Source organism: Gymnoscopelus braueri, assembly GCF_963280865.1.
Source record: "Gymnoscopelus braueri genome assembly, chromosome: 24".
In the NCBI taxonomy this organism is placed as follows: domain Eukaryota; kingdom Metazoa; phylum Chordata; class Actinopteri; order Myctophiformes; family Myctophidae; genus Gymnoscopelus; species Gymnoscopelus braueri.
The window spans coordinates 21,437,158-21,456,868 of record NC_137626.1 but is presented as its reverse complement, the minus strand read 5'-3'; the positions used below and the strand labels follow the sequence as shown (position 1 = coordinate 21,456,868).

Here is a 19,711-nt window from a genome sequence, read left to right as displayed (position 1 = left end):
CTCCCTCCATCTCTCCTGCCTCCTTTCCTCCTCTACTTTGTTCCTTTATTTTGTTTTCCGTCTCCTCACCAAGCCTCCTTTACTCTGCTGTCATTCTCTCCTCTCCTCTTCTTCTCCTCTTCTCTCTCTCTCCCTCTATTTACAACCAGATACATGTGTGTGTGCGTGTGTGTGATATTTTGTGTGTGTGATAGTGATCAGCAAAGACATGTGCACCAGTTTACCCTCCTAGCAATGTCAATTTTCACAGTCACACAGCTGTATGAATTGTGTTTGTGTGGGCTGCTTGCTTGTAACTATTTGTTCTACATCTGTGCTCACACATGCGTGCGTGCGTGCGTGCGTGCGTGTGTGTGTCACTGACAGTGTGTGATTTTGTCCTTTAGCCCTGACCTACAGACTGTAGCCGTTTATATGACGAAGAGAGCATGACGGAGAGAGAGAGACAAACAAGAAGAGACAGACAGAGACACCGAAGAGACAGACAGACTTAACCCATTGAGACCTGAAGCCGATTCTACATGTCTCCTAAATCTCAACAGTATTCTGAAAAACCTATGTTTCTATATCAGTGGTGCTCAATCTTTTTCACGTCAAGGACCCCCAAAAGTATATGTATTTGGCCGCGGACCCCCATCAAAATATTTTGTTCCATGGACCCCCAGAAGCAAAGATTTGAGTTGAAAATGTTCGCTTAAAAAATATATCAAAAATAGCAGATCTACAAGCTCGTAGCGCGGCACTCGGTGCCGTGCTATGAGCTTGTATATCTGCTATTTTTGAATAGCCAAAAGTGTAAAATAATGCTTTTTAGCTCAAATGAAAATGTGACACAGATGCTTCTTCAGGTCCACTTAAACCCTACTCCGTTGACCGGAGTCCCTCAGAGGTCCCTCAGAGGTCCCTTTACTTTGCCCCCTCGTTTTTTCCCTCTACCCCAAATCCCATTGATGAAAACAGCTGAGCTGGAACCTCCCAACCGTCTCATTGAAATGCGTTGTGAGCTTGTAGATATTTTCACCAAATATTCACCTATTTTCACATGATTGTTGATCTTTTTACGACATGCCCAGAATAGGGGTTCATGTGGTTTGCTTTCAACGTTTGTTGTGGGGATTTTAGAGTAGGATCAACCGAAAGAATCCCAATCCCTTTTAATTACAGCTTTATGGAATATGGAATATTCAAAGAGAAATCCCTGTGTTCTTCCCATTTTGACAGCTTTCAGTATGTTTTTAATTATGTTATTCTACTAATCGAGACCGTTTTGTCTATTAGATTTAAAGCAGTGGTTCTCAACCAGTGGTCCAGGGACCACCAGTGGTCCTTGAGGGGGTTCCAGGTGGTCCCCTGGTAAATGATGGAGAGTTGTTAACCAAATGGACCCTTATAGATCTTTAACTCTTGATTGTAAAATGAAACCCTAACCCTTACGCTCTCAAGAGTTAAATTATTGTTAAACATCTGCATTACTTAAAGTTATACAATGCAGTTCCATTTGTTTTCACCGGAAGACGGAAGCGTTTCAAAAAGCGTTCTTTTAATTGTTTTACACGATCTGTGGATCGTTTCTCTTTAGCTTTAGTTACCGTGAGCTGTGTTTTCTTTTTCTGTTGTTTTTTTATCTTCAAATCATACAATCTCTTAAAATCAGCGTGAGTTTCCTTTTTGTTATTAGCGCGGTAGTTCCTGGCCAAACAGGAAACCGGTGCGGTAGTTCCTGGCCAAACAGGAAACCGGTGCATTTCCGCTTCCTTTTTCCGGCCAGATGACGTCATTTTCGCGGGAGAGTCTCCGTTCTATTGAACACCGTTAATAAAATTATAAATAATAATAATTATAATTATAAATAAAAGGCTTTCGGGGGTGAAATTCATGGAGTGGGTGTTTTTGCCACTCACAAAAGATATACAATTTAACTTTAGTTTTATTGAAAAAGTTACCTAGTATTACTTTAATTAAAGAATTGTTATTTTGATCAAAGTTTGGTACCAACATCAATACAGCAAGTCTAGTCTGAGAGGCTAAATCTCATCAAATGGTGATCAATCTGTGGCTCTAATGCCGAATAAATAATGGACCTTGATATGAAGGGTTGAATACCACTGATTTAAAGGATGTTTTTTTTTGTTGCTTGATTGAGTATTTAGATTTGCCTATTTGATATTCATTTATCAGACACCATTTCAACCATGATAGATTAATCAGAAACACCCGTCCTTGGTTCTGGTAGATATTGTCTTTTTTTAATACGTGAGGGGCCGTGTTTTTTCAATTCCTTTTTTCATCTATTTAATGTACTTATTTTTCCCTCCAATTTGTTTTTAATACAAAATAAATGAAAGAAGTTATTGAAAAAACACGGTCAATATTAGTCTCTAGAACCAAGGATGGGTGTTTTAAATGAGTTACAATGGGTTGATACAATTGATATCAATACAGTCTGGGGTGCTCACGAAAGACTGAGTAGACGCTAAAATTACCCCAAAAAGTTTGAAAGTGAAATATCCCTTTAAGCTTCAGAATAGTATATTATGGTATTAGTACTTATAGAAATAGCATTGCAGTGTGCATCACAAGCCTTTTGCACCCACCAACTGCATTATTGACTTATATGTAGCGCAACACATCGAGTGGACAAGACAACCGCCTATTGGCGTTCAATAAAGCTAAACCGTTATCTGTTTTTCCGGAAGTGTTTTCCACTGCCTTGTGGTTTCCTAGTTGTCTCTTTTATCAGCTACGAGCTAAGCCTTTTGTTTGTTTAAAAAGACAGCAGCTCTGGACCAAGCAGGATGGTACATTCCCCCTCACAGACCTTAATAGGGTCTAGTCACTAGTGGTGCGCGTCGGGATTACCTCGACTCGCTTTGTTCGAAATAGGAGATTAGCATCAGAACCAAACCCTTGTAGAACCAATTAACCTAATTAGCGTCCCTATTCTGGGTGGCGAACATTCAGGGAAAATAACAGATGCACAAGCTCACAACCCTAATTCAGCCTGGGAATCTCAGATAGTAAGGCCCGCTGGATTTTTTGGGGCCATTTCAGATGAGAGACAAGCCAGTGGGCCAATTACATGAGTTATATTTACTTTATGGGCCGCTCAGACCCAAAAATCGTTTGATTGTTTGAAACCTTTATTTCAGGGAAATCATTGAGGCCATGGTCTCTTTTTCAATGGCACCCTCTTTATAAATAAAGGACATTTACAGCAATATGATTTTACAGACATGACATGCACAACGAGGTACACAAAAAAAGGCTTGAAATAATATTAGAACCAAATGATGAGACTTGGCAGGTGCATAATATGTCTTCTGTCTTCTTAGAGGTATCAAATAAAAAAAAAAATCTCTTAAAAATCGTAAAAGGTAATTCAGCTTCAAGCTATCCTGACATTTTTCCATACATAAGGTGATGTTTTTAGCTGCGCAATCGCACGTCAGAGACACATTTTAGTCCAAAAAGACGCATTAAACTGACTAACATAGTGTGCAGGGGACGCATGCTATTTTACCAAAACAAAACAAAACTCTACAGAAGAATTAATTAGTTTCACCGTCTGCTGTGCATTCTGTATGGTCTGAGTCTGAACTGATTAAATAGTTGTAATGTACGCATCATGTACACATACCATACCACTAACCTCCTCCACTTCAAAACAAGTCTGTCTGTCTCTCACTTTTATGTGTCTGTGCACATACAAGAGGTTCCATCCCAGCTTGGGCACCACTGATAGTGGTGTAAAAATTCAAATTTGTGTCTGGCTTTATAAACCAAGATTTCACAGCTGCCCTGTGAAATAGCAAATAACTTAAACATACAAAATAAAATAATAAAATGTATGACGATTATGCAAAATAATTGCAATTATCTCAATTAATTGTGATCAGGTGATTATGTAATAATTGTGACAGGCCTCGTACAATGATGAGTTCTAAAACTCACAATGGATTATGTTTATATGAAAAATTATTGCCCAGGCATTAGTTGTTGCCCTTGGTAACCAACCTCGTGCCCGGCTGCATCAGTCCTTGCCTACGGCCTGGATTGATACACCAACCAATATATCGCTGTTGTCGGGCAAGAAAATCGTATCTCCATATTAAAACCTTTTGTGTTTTAGTACTGGTACTAGGTTAGTACTGGTAGATATAAGTACTGCATTTGAATAGTATATTATAGAGCAGGCTATACTAGTTTATTGGTGTTTGGTGGTAGGTAGAGATGCACAGATTTATTGTTGCCTTGGTTGAATTAGATGACTTTCAACGATGCCGCTGGCCGATATTTATCCATTCTTTCACAAATCTTTATAATTCAAGATTTACTTGGTGGAATCAATGAATAACACAAAAAAACAAAAAAAAAATTATTGGCATGGACCAAATTTGGTTTCAGAATCGGCCCAGGATTTAACAATCGGTGCATCCAATTTACAATTTAGGCATTTAGCGGTGCTTTTAATCCAGAGTGACTTACAGTAAGCAAGGTAAACACGAGGTAATGCATAGAGATAGTAATCAAGAATCATACATGGGTCAACCAAGAACCAAGAAAAAGACCATTACTGCATCAAAAGTAATCAACAAACTATACTATAAAAACTATTTGTCTGTGGATAAATATACAAACAATGTAATGCCTCAACTCCTTCAATTCCAACTGTGTCAGGGTGGGGGGTCCCCCCAGTTCAAATATTATTATTGAGAACCACTGATCTAACAGACCTAACTGTAGGATAGGGTTTTCTGTGCCTGTTTACCGTGGTATAGGCTTTTCAGGACAATGTGTAGATCTACTCTGCAAGGCTGTGAGCTACAGTATTAGTCAGCTGTGCTGTTCTGACTGACAGTGTGTGCTTTGTGTTTGGTTTTGTGTCACGTGTGTCGAAGGGCTCACCTGTCTCTGCTAGATTTGCACAGAGAATAATCAGTCGCATCCCGACGTACACATGCGCGTACGTTTGAGCCTGTGTGTGTGTGTTAGTCTTTGTCCTGCACATGATTTCACGTCTACGTGAACCCATTATTGATGAGATCTGTACCAAACTAATCTCTGATCACGATCTCAATCTCGTGAGAGAGAGAGAGGGGGAGAGGGAGAGAGGGAGCGCAAGAGAGGGAGAGGGGGAGAGAGAGAGAGGGAGAGGGGGAGAGAGAGGGAGAGAGGGAGCGCGAGAGAGAGAGAGGGGGAGAGGGAGAGAGGGAGCGCAAGAGAGGGAGAGGGGGAGAGGGAGCGTGAGAGAGAGAGAGGGGGAGAGGGAGAGAGGGAGCGCAAGAGAGGGAGAGGGGGAGAGGGAGCGTGAGAGAGAGAGAGGGGGAGAGGGAGAGAGGGAGCGCAAGAGAGGGAGAGGGGGAGAGGGAGCGTGAGAGAGAGAGAGGGGGAGAGGGAGAGAGGGAGCGCAAGAGAGGGAGAGGGGGAGAGAGAGAGAGGGAGAGGGGGAGAGAGAGCGCGAGAGAGAGGGAGAGAGGGAGCGTGAGAGAGGGGGAGAGGAAGAGAGGGAGCGCAAGAGAGGGAGAGGGGGAGAGAGAGGGGGAGAGAGAGGGAGAGAGGGAGCGCGAGAGAGGGAGAGAGGGGAGAGGGAGAGAGGGAGCGCAAGAGAGGGAGAGGGGGAGAGGGAGAGAGGGAGAGAGGGAGCGCAAGAGAGGGAGAGGGGGAGAGGGAGAGAGAGAGAGGGGGAGAGAGGGAGCGCAAGAGAGGGAGAGAGGGAGAGTGGGAGAGAGAGAGGGGGAGAGAGGGAGCGCAAGAGAGGGAGAGAGAGAGGGGGAGAGGGAGAGAGGGAGAGAGGGAGAGAGAGGGGGAGAGAAGGAGCGCGAGAGGGGGGAGAGAGGGAGAGGGACCGGAGGTCTGGTTGGTCCTGGAGGTTTCGTGTTGCCGTCTCATCTCCCCAACTAACAAATCGTCTCTGTCGGGCGGAAATCTCATATGTCCAAAACTGTTACTTTTCAGGATTCAAATTCCAAAACGGCAAAAGTATCAGAGTGGCAAGCTCGAAGCGCGTCGCTTTGCACCACGCTTTGATGCTTTTGTGTGACGCTGTAGTATGATCAAGTAGGGTAGGGGTCCTCAATAGGGGGTCCGGGACCCCTAGGGGGTCCTCAGAGTCACTACAGGGGTCTGCCAAATCTTTGTGTTATATGATTTAGTTTTTTACCTTAACCACTTGAACCCTAGCATCCCTTTTCTGAGGAGAGCTTTAGCCAAAAATAGCCGATCTACAAGCTCACAACGCCTCGCGCTGCGAGGCGTTGTGAGCTTGTAGATCGGCTATTTTTGGCAAATAGGACCGGTAGAGGTGTAGAGGGAAAAAAGAGCAGACCAAGCAAACAAAAAAAAGTTGAATCTGAAACACAATTTCATACAATATAGAGGGGGTCCCTGCTTCACCCCTCTCTCAGCTAGGGGGTCCTTGGCATGAAAACGTTGAAGACCCCTGAAGTAGGGTGTATCTAACAAAAGTTAGATTTTGGAGATAAGCGGTTTTCGGCCCGACAGCAAAGGAAATGTAATGTTTACGTACAGTGTTTGCAGAACATGCACAGGAAGGGATCAACAATGCACCCAACAATACACACACATTTGTGTCAATATCGCTTTAACCAACTTGAACACCAGCATGCCGTTGCTGTCAGGCAGAAACCTCATAACTCGATATTTTAACTTTTTAATGTTTTTTTCGTGAATTAATGCCCTAGTCGTACAAGAGTGTCGCACAAAAGTATTAAAATAGCAGATCTACAAGATCACAACGCATCGCAATGCGACAGGTTGGGAAGCTTGTAGATTGGCTATTTTTCACTATTTTAAAATGTTTTTTTAATAAAAATGGAACGGTTTTGGACATACAAGGTTACCACCCGACAGCAACGATACCTATTCTAAGCATAGGTACATTTGGTGGAAGTAGGTAAGAAATTCAGAAAATAGCAGATACAAAATGCGACATATAGAGCTCATATAGGGTCTATCTTTGGCAAAGATATTGGTGTAGACTAGCGGGAAAAAAGGAGGGGACCGAGTATAGATCCCTGGGGGACACCGGTCAAGAAAGTGTATATATAAGGTTTAAGTGGATAAATCAATGAGAGAATGCATGACGCCTCAAAAAAAAGTGTGTGCATGGAAACGGTTGTGTGTGTGCGCACGCAAGTGTGTTAGTGTGTGCTTGAAGGTAGATAACGTTGGGGGGGGTTCGATGGTAGACATGTCAGCCAATCCGGTTGTAGCAAGTTGTTCTAGACGGGAAGACATTCAGAGAAACACGACGGTAATAATAACAACTGTCTGCTGATTCTGTCTATCGGTTCTGTTTATATCTGTGTGTGTGTGTGTGTCGGTGTGTGTATGCGCGTGCACGCATAAACATCCATGTTGGAGGATTTTTCCATCTGCCTTATCTGTAGACTGTTCCTAGGAGGAAGTGTTGTCTCTCTCCATCTCTCCCTCTCTCTCCATCTCTCTCTCTCTCTCTCACACACACACACACACACACACACACACACACACACACACACACACACACACACACACACACACACACACACACACACACACACACACACACACCACACACACACACACACACTGTTCCATTCTAATTATACTTGTTCGAGACGGCACAAAAACAACCCAAAAAAAAAAAAACATCAGTCTGACACTTAAGTAGCCAAGGTGACTCATATAAGCTGTTCTCATTTACATCAACGGCCTGCTGGGTTAGCTGAAGGGCCGTAGATAGATAATCACACACACACACACACACACACACACACACACACACACACACACACACACACACACACACACACACACACACACACACACACACACACACACACACACACACTCGGGAGTGACCTGGTGCAGCTAGTGTTGTCCCCTTTCTGGCTGAGCGGTGGCTGGGGGTTAAACGCCCTGCTAAAGGGTCATGTGAACAGTAGCTGGGGAGGAGGGGAGTGTCTCCAATGTCTGCATCTCTAACATGTCCTCACATGGTGTGGGGCTGTCACCATTATAAAATGTAATTGCCGATTTAATTGTCATACAAATACATGTAATTTCTGTTTGGCTTTTAGGCTTCGTAATCAAAAATTGCACAGGTCAGGTATGACGAATAACTTAAATATACAAAGAAATGGCTTAAATAGCGGAAATAGATGATCTACACGCTTACAAGCGTGTAGATCAGCTATTTATGCTATTTTTGGAAAGAAACACACATGGAGTTTGAATTTACACCGGTTTTATATAGGAAGGGGGCGTGTCTGATAAAATGAACATCAAATATCGAAATACTGAATCAAGCAACTTAAAAACCGGGGTGCTCACAATAGCCTGAGCAGACGTTGAAATTACCCCAAACTTGTTTGAAAGTGAAATATCCCTTTAAGTAATACAATCTTAGTACTTCTTCCACTGCTGTGTTGTTGTCCTCCTGACTTGCTCAGGGCGAGGAGAAAGATTTACACCAGTAGAGCTAGCTTCTCAAGCAGCGGGGCTGGAGCCAAAAGCGGGCCGTAAAATTTAAGAATAGCTAAAGGCATAGTATGTAACTTTGCCTTGTGTTTACTAGGCCCGTAACGATACAGTAACTGCATCGATGCATCGTTTTGAATTTTCAACGATCTACTATATCGATATGCAAACAGCTAAATATCGTATCGTTTGACTTTGTATCGTATCGAATCGTTTTGCAATGCAAATAATCGTATCGAATCGTTCTGCAATGCAAATAATCAATTATATCAAACTAAGTACTTTTAAGAAGAAAAAAAGAGAAAGAGGGGTTTATATCCAGTATCCAGGTATTTATTTTTCACACAGGATTTTTGGGTAAATAAATAGTTACTATATCGATTTTAAGTCATTGAATCGAATCGTATCGTTCTAAATTAACCTGTCCTGTATCGTTCATGTATCGTATCGACTAAATCACTGAATCGAAACATATCGTATCGTTCTAAATTAACCTGTATCGTTCATGTATCGTATCGACAACCAAGTATCGTGATACGTATCGAATCGTTGTTAAAATGTATCGTTACACCCCTAGTGTTTACATAACAAAATAATATAGGCATTTTGCATATGCATTTAAAAAAAACAAAACAATCATTGCCCTCTATACCAGCAGTTATCACACACACACACACACACACACACACACACACACACACACACACACACACACACACACACACACACACACACACACACACACACACACACACACACACATTCTCGCTGTATTTTGGTGTTTTCACTGTTTTTTTTTGTAAGCCAAAAACACCCCCAGCTCAAAACAAAGGGTGACCGGGCTTTTGCAGCTGTTGCTCCTACACTGTGGAACGCCCTACCTTTGGCTTAAACAAATGCTGAGTCAGTCGACGGTTTTAAGAGCATGATAAAAAACACGTTAGTTTTGTAAGCATTTTGTCTCATTTTTACCTGACTCACTTGTCCAGGTGAATATTTTGCTTTAATCCTTGTTGTATTGTATTATTACTCTATTGTGTTATTACACCCCTTGTTTTAACTTGTTTATATTGTGTCCCATTGTACAGCACCTTGTAACATTATTTCGAAAATATTTTATAAATAAAATGTACTTACTACTTGCATACTTACCAAAACAAACACCAAAATACAGTGAGAGGGCACTGCAGTGTGTTTCTGCAGGTAAACACCACTACACACTACTCCAGTGGCTGATAACTGCTGGCATAGAGGGAAATTGGTAAAACACGTATTTTATTGTTTTGTTACGTAAACACACAGGGCAAGGTTACATAACTATGCTTTTAAATGGAAGTTTATTTTTGTTTGTCGTGCCGCTTCCTGGTTTTTATAGTCGTGATGTAATACTTTTGTACTCGCTAAAGACGGCGTCGCACCCCTTGAAAAGAAATTGCCGATCTAGAAGCTTTGTATAGATCGTCTATTATCGCAGCGTGAAACCATACCGGAGAGCCGCTGTTTGCGGGCGTGTGACGCTGCGTCGTTACTGAGCAGTTTAAAAAAAGAAGCATTTTAGGACTGCGTCTCTGTTGGGTGGAAACCTCATATGTCCAAAAATTGTTACTTTTCACGATTCAAATTCAAAAGCATCAAAAGTAGCAGATTTACAAGCTCGAAACGCGTCGCTTCGCGCCGCGTTTCGAGCTTGCGGATCTGCTACTTCCGATGCTTTTTGTGTGACACTGTAGTTGTAGTATGATCAAGCAGAGCGGTAATTTTTTTTTTTTTTAATGTGGAGATAAGAGGTTTCTGCACGACAGCCATGACTGGTGTTGTGAGACAGGTAGCTCCTCTGTAGAAACCAGTAGTATTTCATAATAATGTGTTCCTTTTCGAGAGAGGCTTTCTTTCTATTCATAGTATTATGTAAATGCGTCTCCCTCCCGGTCTATCTAAATATGTAAATGGAGCTGGTGTTTTTCCGCCTCTATTCAAAGTACTTCGTTGTTCGCCGGCAATGAAGCGCCGTGTTGCGCGTCGTCGTTGTCGTCGGGCAGAAAACCCTGTATCTCCACGTTTCAGCTATTTAAGTTTTTTTTCCCCCCGTCAATTAACCCATTAAGACCGGGAAAGCCGGGATTTTAACCACTTTAACCACTATTTCATACTTTGGCTATTCAAAAATAGCAGATATATAAGCTTATAGCGAATGCAGCGCTATGAGCTTGTAGATCTGCTATTAAAAAAAAAATCATGAACATTTGTGCAAATATTTGAATATATATATACATATTTTTAAGCAAACATTTGTAACTCAAATCTTTGCTTCTGGAGGTCCCTGAAAATAGTCGATCTACAAGCTCGATGCGACGCGTCGTGCACCTGTAGATCAGCTATTTTCACTGTTTTAAAATGTTATTAATATAATAATAAAAAAAGGAACGGTTTGGGACATACAAGGTTTCCACCCGACAGCAACGATATGAAATACCTTAGACCTGTGCGTTTATGTGGATGACTGTTGAGCTCTCTCTCTCTCTCTCTCCTGTTATGGTAGGGGATTATCATTGTAGAGGCCTAGAGGGCAGTTGTTGCATAACTAGATATGAGACCGACACATGTGTGCACGACACACACACACACACACACACACACACACACACACACACACACACACACACACACACACACACACACACACACACACACACACACACACACACACACACACACACACACACAGAGGGAGAGACAACGAGGAGTGAGTAACATTGCGTTGCTTTATCTTGTGCGTGCATACACACACACACACACACACACACACACACACACACACACACACACACACACACACACACACACACACACACACACACACACACACACACACACACAGAGGGAGAGACAACGAGGAGTGAGTAACATTGCTTTATCTTGCGCGTGCACGCACACACACACACACACACACACACACACACACACACACACACACACACACACACACACACACACACACACACACACACACACACACACACACACACACAGAGGGAGAGAGCAACGGGGAGGGAAGGAATACTTTATCTTGCACGTGCATATATACAGATACACACACACACACACGCACACCCCTACAATCAGCATAGACCCCCCAGGCGGGACAGACAGAGGTGTAAACACAGGGAGGAGGCGTGATGTCTTTCCACATTAGAGCTGTGTGGTGTTTGTGTATGGCGGGCAGAACCACACAGATGACAGGGCAGCAATGAGACTAATACTGTATGGACGGGGAGATTACTACACACACACACACACACACACACACTGTCATTAAGAGCACTGTTTCGCACACTGCTGCTTAGCCCACTTAAACCATTGGCTCTCAAAGTGGGGTCCGGGGACCCCCAGGGGTCCTTGGGTCGCAACGCGTTGTGAGCTTGTAGATCGGCTAGTTTTTGCAGAACGTTCCCCCCCAGAATAGGGATGCCGGGGATTCAAGTGTTTAACAAAAGTGGCATTTTAAGTTTTAAGCATAGGATTCGCGGTAATGTCGTTAATCGCAATTATTATTTTTGCCACAAAAATCATGACATTTAATTTTCATATCGTCCCATCCCTACTCCTGATATGGAATCACTGGTTACTTAGCAACAACCGTTTGAAAGGGGAGGACAAAAGAGAGCTACGACGTCTCAGTCAAGCTCCTGGAAAAAAAAACCTTTGATACACAATGTTTAAACAGTTGTTGTTCGATAGCATCACGACGTGAGATAGAATGGAAACACCTGCTTGTATTTGGAACACACCCGTTGTAATAGTTCTTGTTCTGTGGCTACAGCTGTAGCTACCGCTATTGATGAAATATCGTGACTGCTATATATATATATAGAAGTGATTTTAGTCACAGTACAGAACAGAACAGAACACAGCACAACAGTAGACTGTACAACAGAATAGAATAGAGTAACAATACAATACAAAAGGGCATGCTTATTTCCTATCTATTGAGTCTATTTAGGTTAGCCAAACATCATTGTGTCAGCACAGGGCGTCCTTTAACACTGAAGTACAAAGCATTATGGCCTTTATGAATGAAGCATTTACTGCATATATAATTTCTGCCAATCTAAACGGGAGGGGGGGGGCGGAAAAAAACATGTATTGGGTAATCCCACGGCAGCTGTACATGGTCGTCAGAACAGCTGGTGACGTCTGATCCAAGAAGGAAAGGATCAGTGGTGGAAAGCAACTAGGTACATTTACTCAAGTACTAACATTTTGAGGTCTTTTTTACTTGGATTATTTGAAATATTGAATACTTTTACTTCTACCCCACTACATCGCAGAGGCAAATCTTGTACTTTTACTCCACTACAATTATTTGAAAAGTTTTGTTTTGAGTTACTTTGTAGATTTTAGAAACATACATTTACACCACTTCAGCCCTATATACAGTATAATACACTTTGGCTATTTGAAAATAGCCGACCAACAAGCTCACAACGTGGCGCGATGTAACGCTTTGTGAGCTTGTAGATCTGCCATTTTCAAAGGAATTGTATACAATTTATACTGTACATTTGTGACTCGTGAAATGGGATATTCTGCATAGTGAGTACTTTTGCTTTTGGCACTTTTAAGTACACTTTGATACCAATACTTTTGTACTTTTACTCAATTAAAATTTGAATTTGTAACAGAGTATTTCTACATTGCGGTATTGATACTTTTACATAAGTAAAGGATATCCTGTACCTACGGAAACAGGGTCAATCTCCAGCTCCCCCGCTAATACTGTCACACTAATACAACTAATACGATGTACTGTAGGTCACAAATCTCCTGTGCATTGTCACTCTGCCTCTCTCTGTCTCTGTCTCTGTGCCACATGAACCCTAGCGTCCCTATTCTGGCCATGTCATAATAGGCTAAAATAGACACACATTTGGTAAAAATAGGCCAACATTCTGTGAAAGTAGCAGGTCAACAAGCTCACAATGCAACGCATTGTGAGCTTGTTGACCTGCTACTTTCACAGCATGTTGGAGTGTAGAGTGGCTACTTTTTCCACACGACACCGTTGTAAGACAAAGTATAAAATAGGTCTTATAGGTCATATAACTATGTCTAATTTTTTTTACGATTTCATCAAGTACGGCATCCAATTCCATAAATGTAATTGAATTACAAGCATGTAGCCTACTAACCACTTGAAGCCCAGCATCCATATCCTGCGGGCCACATTAGCCAAAAATACAAGTGAAGAGATCCTGTGTAGATCAGGTTCAGTTAGAGTACACATGGGCAACATACGGCCCGAGGGCCAGACCCGGCCCTTTCATCATCTCGATACGTCCCGCAAAGTCCTCAAAGAACAATGTATGACCCCCGGCCCCTCAAAGAAATTAAAAAAGTAAATTCTAAACAGCAGCATTATGTTAATAGTTTTGAGGGACATTCATTTAACTCTAGTTAGTTCACTCCAGTTAATATTGATTAATATTTACCATTATGGTTTGTCAACATCTTGTTATGGCTGTGGTTCTTTTAGCCCTTTCGTTGGGCTATGTTGTATTGAACATTTTTGTTTTGCCAGTTTAAAGTGGAGATTTCAAAAGTTTTTCTCGCTGAGAGGAACAATGACTTTGCTCACCGCTTTTTGGTTAAGAGAGTGTCGACATTAAGCCCCTTGCACACGATTACTTCACGAGAAAAGCAAACAAAAATGTCAACTTATGACCTCTTATTGACCTCTTGCACGCCTACTCAGGAATGGCCGTCCGACGAGTGGCCGATCAATACGAAATTGCTTGCTCGTGTGCAAGGGCCTTAACAATATAGTGTTTATCAGTTGACCAGTTGCACCTACTTTCTTTTCTTCAGTGAGAAGAGGCCAGCGGGGTCAGAGCTTAGAGGCTGCTGGTTGTACATGTTGCTCCTTTTATCATTTTCTTAGATTAATCATTTTGGCAGCTTTTGCTTTGTTAGGAGAGCGTAGAGCAGTGGTTCCCCAAACTTTTTCGTGTCGAGGACCCCCAAATTGATATGTATTTGGCCGCGGACCCCCATCTGAAAAGGTCTTGTGCCAGGGACCTCCAGAAGCAAAGATTTGAGTAAAAAAAAAAGCAAAATTATTAAAGGAATTATTTATGAAACACTTTCACGATTTTTCAAAAATGTTCAAAAATAGCAGATGTACAAGCTCGCAGCGTGGCACGAAGTGACACGCTGTGAGCTTGTAGATCTGCTATTTTTGAATAGCCAACGTATAAATGGATAAAGTAGTTAAAAATGATTGTGATGCTACAGTAACTACTTTTGCTGGGGACCCCTCGGGGTCCCTGGACCCCACTTTGAGAACCACTTCTCTAACTGTCTGCACAATGCAATTTTGGTTCACACGCATGTATTTCCCATGTGCATTTTGTCCTGGCATCTGCCTTTGTACTCCCGTCCTGTATCTTCACAAGGACAGAGAAATGTCAGAATGGTCAGAATGGTCTGTTTTAGGGGTCACAGAGATGAGGAGGGTTAGGATTAGAAGTTAGAACTTGGCTTTAGGTTGAACTGGCCTAATGCAGGGGTCTTCAACAGGGGGTCCTCAGAGTTACTACAGGGGGGCCGACCAAGGTTTTTGTGTGATAGGATAGTGTTTTTACATGAACCAATTTGAACCCTAGGATCCCTATTCTGAGGGGAACATTAGCCGAAAATAGCCAATCTACAAGCTCAAAACGCCTCAGCAAAGAGGGGGAAGAAAGACTACGGCCCTATTCTGGGCCTTACCCATTATCCCTAAACTTCTTTGCCATTTTTTTACTATTTACACAACGTGTCGATGTAGATCTGCTAGTTGAACTATTTGAAAAAGAACTTAAGACTAAGTACAGAGTGAAAGATCGAGTTTACTAAGTATTGGTGGTTTAGGTGGTTAAATGTCTGAAAATAAACATTAACATGAATCCAACACTGACCAAGTAAAAAAAACGTTGAAGACCCCTGGGCTAATGTAAGTAAGCGTTGAGATTAGGCATGTAGAGGGGAGCGTGTAAATGTTTGTAATGTGTGTCTCTTTCCAGTGTCAGATGTACTCGAGGTCAGACGTTTTGGGTGTGTAAGGGTTGACCGGTCCACAGAGTCATGCCGTTTCTATATTTAGCCACCACCTCCAGGTCAACCTTCTATAAATAATCTCTCCATCCGATCCTCTGTATGGTGTTCCTCTTTCAGTGACGTGCTAAAACTCACTACCTGTCGTGTGTGTGTGTGTGTGTGTGCATGTTTATGTTCTATCGGTGGTACTTTCTCCAGACTGCCGGGTGGATAGAATTACAGAGCAGTCACAGGGGGACAGTTTTATGGTTCAAGTGACCTCGATCGGCGCTTGGGGATGGTGACGGGCTCGCCCCCGGCTCAGGTCCACCACGTTTTGATTCCCGTTTACTTGTGGGGCAAACAACACGATTTCTCGTCGCCTCGGCTGGCCCAATAAAGAAATATGCGCAAACACGTTGATAGAAACGAGCAATTTATTCAGCCAACGGAACTGTTTTAATACGTCTTTGACACATGTTGACCAAGGTGTTACACGCAGCACTGCATCACAGAGCTACTGGATTAGATGAATAATTTAAGTGGATAAACATACAGTAGGACTAGTATAATCCAACACTGAAACCACTGTGGGAGCTATTTTGTCCAGGAACTGTTAGGGAGGCAGCTAGTCATTCCTACTGAAAGATCTGTGTTTTTGTTTACTAACACGGGAACTTTATCCCGTGACAGTTTGATTGTAACCTCCAGCATCAAAGAGGCCTGAGGGACAAAGACAAGGCACAAGAGAGAAGAACAGGAGGAGAGGAGGCTGACTCGGGCAAGGAGAAGAGTTGAACTGTCTGAATGCATCTCTGTTCGGATGCAAGCTTTTGATAGCAGAGAGAAGAGGAATTGGAAACGTAAAAGACTTGCAACACACCATCACCAGCACCTCCCGTTTGCCTGTTTGAGCATCAGAGAGCCATTGCCTTCCTGACACATCAGACGGTGTCACGTGTGACCCGTCCGACCCCGACACACATGACGTGATCCCGCGTCCCATCGTCACAAGCGACAACGTCTCCTTCCCTGCTCGTCGCCATGGACACCTTCTTCCGCCGCCACTTCCACCGGCGCTGCAAGGCGAGGGCCAACCGGCCCAGCCCCGCCGTGGCGGCCAGCAAAGCCAGGAGGCGCTCCAGCGTGGGCCTGCCGTCGGCCGGGCTGGCCCAGCGGAGGAGGTCGTCCGTGGTCGCGCTTCCGCCACACGGCGGCCAGAGGAGGCGGTCCAGCATCGGCGCGCTGGCGGTCAGCACTCAGAGGCGCCGGTCCAGCGTGGGGCTGACGATCACGACGGGTGGGAACGGAGGAGTGGGAGAAGACGAAGGAGAGGAAGAGGAGGACGGAGATAGAGCAGGACGGAGACGAGGAGATACGTTGGGGTGTAGTAAGCCCCACTACGCTCGCCGGGGGCTGGCGGTGCGAAGGAGGCACGGCCTCAAACTGAAAACTATCGAACCCCATCTGCTGGGACCATCCATGCTGCTTGCTAGTTTGGTCCAAATGGGGGGGCAAGGGGGGCACGGGGAGGAGGAGGTGCAAGAGGACGACGAAGCAGAGACGGAAACGTCCCTGTCCTCCTATTCTGGGTCGGACGAGGAGGCAGGAAGGGAGGAGGAAGGGGGTAGTGGAGAGACGGGGACGGACAGCACCGACAGGCCTCTGTCTTGTACGGCGGAGTGGAACCGGCAGGCCCTCTGCGCCGCTCGGCCCCGACTGTCCCAGACGGTCACCATGGAGAACATCGGCGCCCGCCACATGCTCCGCGCCCCCCGTTGCCTCCGGCGGAACTCCTCCCACTTGCTCCCGGCCGACTCTGTGCACCAAAGCCGCGTGATGGCGTACGGCGTCTACGGACGCTACAGGCGCAGGCCGTCGGGACACGTGTGTCGCGCCTTGAACCACGTGCTCCAGACCTCCAGCACCAGCCCCAACCTCAGCCACTGGACGTCCCCGGCCCTGAGCTCCTACCTGGGGGGGGCAGACCTGTGTCCCTCTTTGATGCACCAGCTCTGCAGAAGCAGCTCCTCGCCACTGGGGGGAGACCATGTACTATGACCCTAACCTGGATACCTGGGACAACTTCCTATCGTATGTAATGTCGCCCCCACGCACACACGTGCACACCCCTAGAGAGTGATACTACACTACTGCACTGTGAGAGAGAAACTACAGTATGGCTCACTGTCGCTGAGCATTTACTGCATTTGCATTTTGTTTGTGTTCTGTTGTGTGTCTTATGTGTGTCTGTGAGTATGGGAGTGTTTTATGTGGTAAGTGTGTGTAGGTGCATGTGTGTGTGTGTGTTACAAGTCAGGTCCCATGGTAAGAAAATAAATAAATACATGATGCCCTTCCAGACTTGAATTAAAAAATATGTCTTTTCACTTTCTTTTTTTGCCCCAAAACAAACACAATATTAAGAAAAAACTATGAAAAGAAACTGAGCTGAAGTCTTAATAATTTTATTTTATTCAAGTCTGGAGTGCAACCATCATAGTGGGTTTGATTTAACTTCAAGTGTATCTTTTATATGGCAGAGCACCCAGCTCCCAGTATAGAGGAAGTGCACCTGCTACCCGTGTGTGTGTGTGTGTGTGTGTGTGTGTGTGTGTGCGTGTGTGTGTGTGTGTGTGTGTGTGTGCGTGTGCGTGTGCGCGTGCGTGCGTGCGTGCGTGCGTGCGTGCGTGCTTCCACGTCACAGAGGGAGGCAGAGAGTGAGTTTAGAGAGAAGCTAGTTGCATGCCGCTGAAAATCGCTGATCTACAAGCTCACAGCGCATCGTGAGCTTGTAGATCATCTACTGTATTTGCAGTGCAAACTAAGTATGAATCAGGAATAAGCAACTGTGTGTTACGAACCCTGACCTGGTTACACAGATGACTCTCATGTGCAGAAACATCTGTGTGCGCACTCGCGCATCATGCCTTAAGCTGTATTATTGCTATTAAGCTGCAATCCATACGTTTTATATGCAACCCAAGATTTGAACCCGAGTCTCCCACGTGGGAGACCAAAGATCTACCACTTAACAAAGACAGAATCCCCACTTGACCAGGGGAGTCCTAGGTGTCCTATATCAGTGGTTCTCAAACTTTTTCATGTCAAGGACCCCCAAAATGATATGTTTTTGGCCGCGGACACCCACCACAAATATTTTTGACTAATGTTTGGTAAGCAGCCATACCAGTAGCAACATAATATTTAACCACTTAAATGGCCCGGAGTCCCCCAGGGGTCTATACTAGGCTCTCTGCTTTTTTAAAAACCCTCTACACTAAGTCTTTGTGCTGAAAATAGCCGATCTACAAACTTGTACATTGGCTATTTTTTGCAGAATATCCGCCTATTATTATGATACAGTATGTCCAAAGTAGGGGACTCTAGGGTTCATGTGGTTAACTCTACCATACAGATTGGTTAAAATAACGTTGTATTCATTAACAATAAGTTCCAGATTGCAGCTTTAACTATGAAATGATGACAACAAAAGGAACGCCGCTTATTTGTAATGGCAAGCAGCCATACCAGTAGCAACATCATATTTGAATGATGTCTAATTTGGGTTGTTCTTTGTTCTCCTGTATCGTGTGTTCAACACCTGGTTGGATAAAATATTATTTATTTTATAAAGTGTTGGGAGTTAAAATGTAGGGTGGTATTATCATACTTTTTTCAAAAGATTATAAGTAGTTGAACTGAATATTGGAACTTGGCAATAGGTGACTGATTCAAAACGTCCAAATGTCCTACTACTGTGTGATATGTGACACTTGGGACAGGGTTGTGGAATGTAGCCTGAGGTCAAACTGGAATTAACTACTTTTTTGCAAAGATGTTTTGAACATTCTTGGGGGAGAAAGGTGGTAATGACATGCATTTATTTATTTCCAAAAATAGCCGATCTATAAGCTTATAACTTGTGAGCTTGTAGATTGGCAATTAATTAATACATTTTTAATTTGTGTTCCAATTCATTAGGCATGCCAGTGTATTAAGTGCTTTAATGTGAATGTGTCATTCACAGTCCTCTCTTGTTGTTCTCTCCAATCTTTCTGTCTACTCTTTTATCTCTTCTCTATCCTCCCCTTTCTGTTCCGCTCCATCCATCCGTCTATCTTTTTATAATCCAGGAAAGCGATAGCCAAGTCTG

General features: G+C 43.6%; 1 protein-coding gene across 1 annotated transcript in view; it reads left to right on the top strand.

Moving 5' to 3' along the window:
• Positions 1 to 19,711, top strand: part of LOC308080730 (uncharacterized protein) — a 35,144-nt gene extending 15,433 nt beyond the window's left edge. The window contains exons 2-3 of the mRNA XM_080422681.1: positions 16,249 to 17,649; positions 19,692 to 19,711. Coding sequence (XP_080278807.1) covers positions 16,600 to 17,616 — 1,017 coding nt within the window. The 5' untranslated portion in view covers positions 16,249 to 16,599 and the 3' untranslated portion in view covers positions 17,617 to 17,649; positions 19,692 to 19,711. The remainder of the gene's footprint in view (positions 1 to 16,248; positions 17,650 to 19,691) is intronic.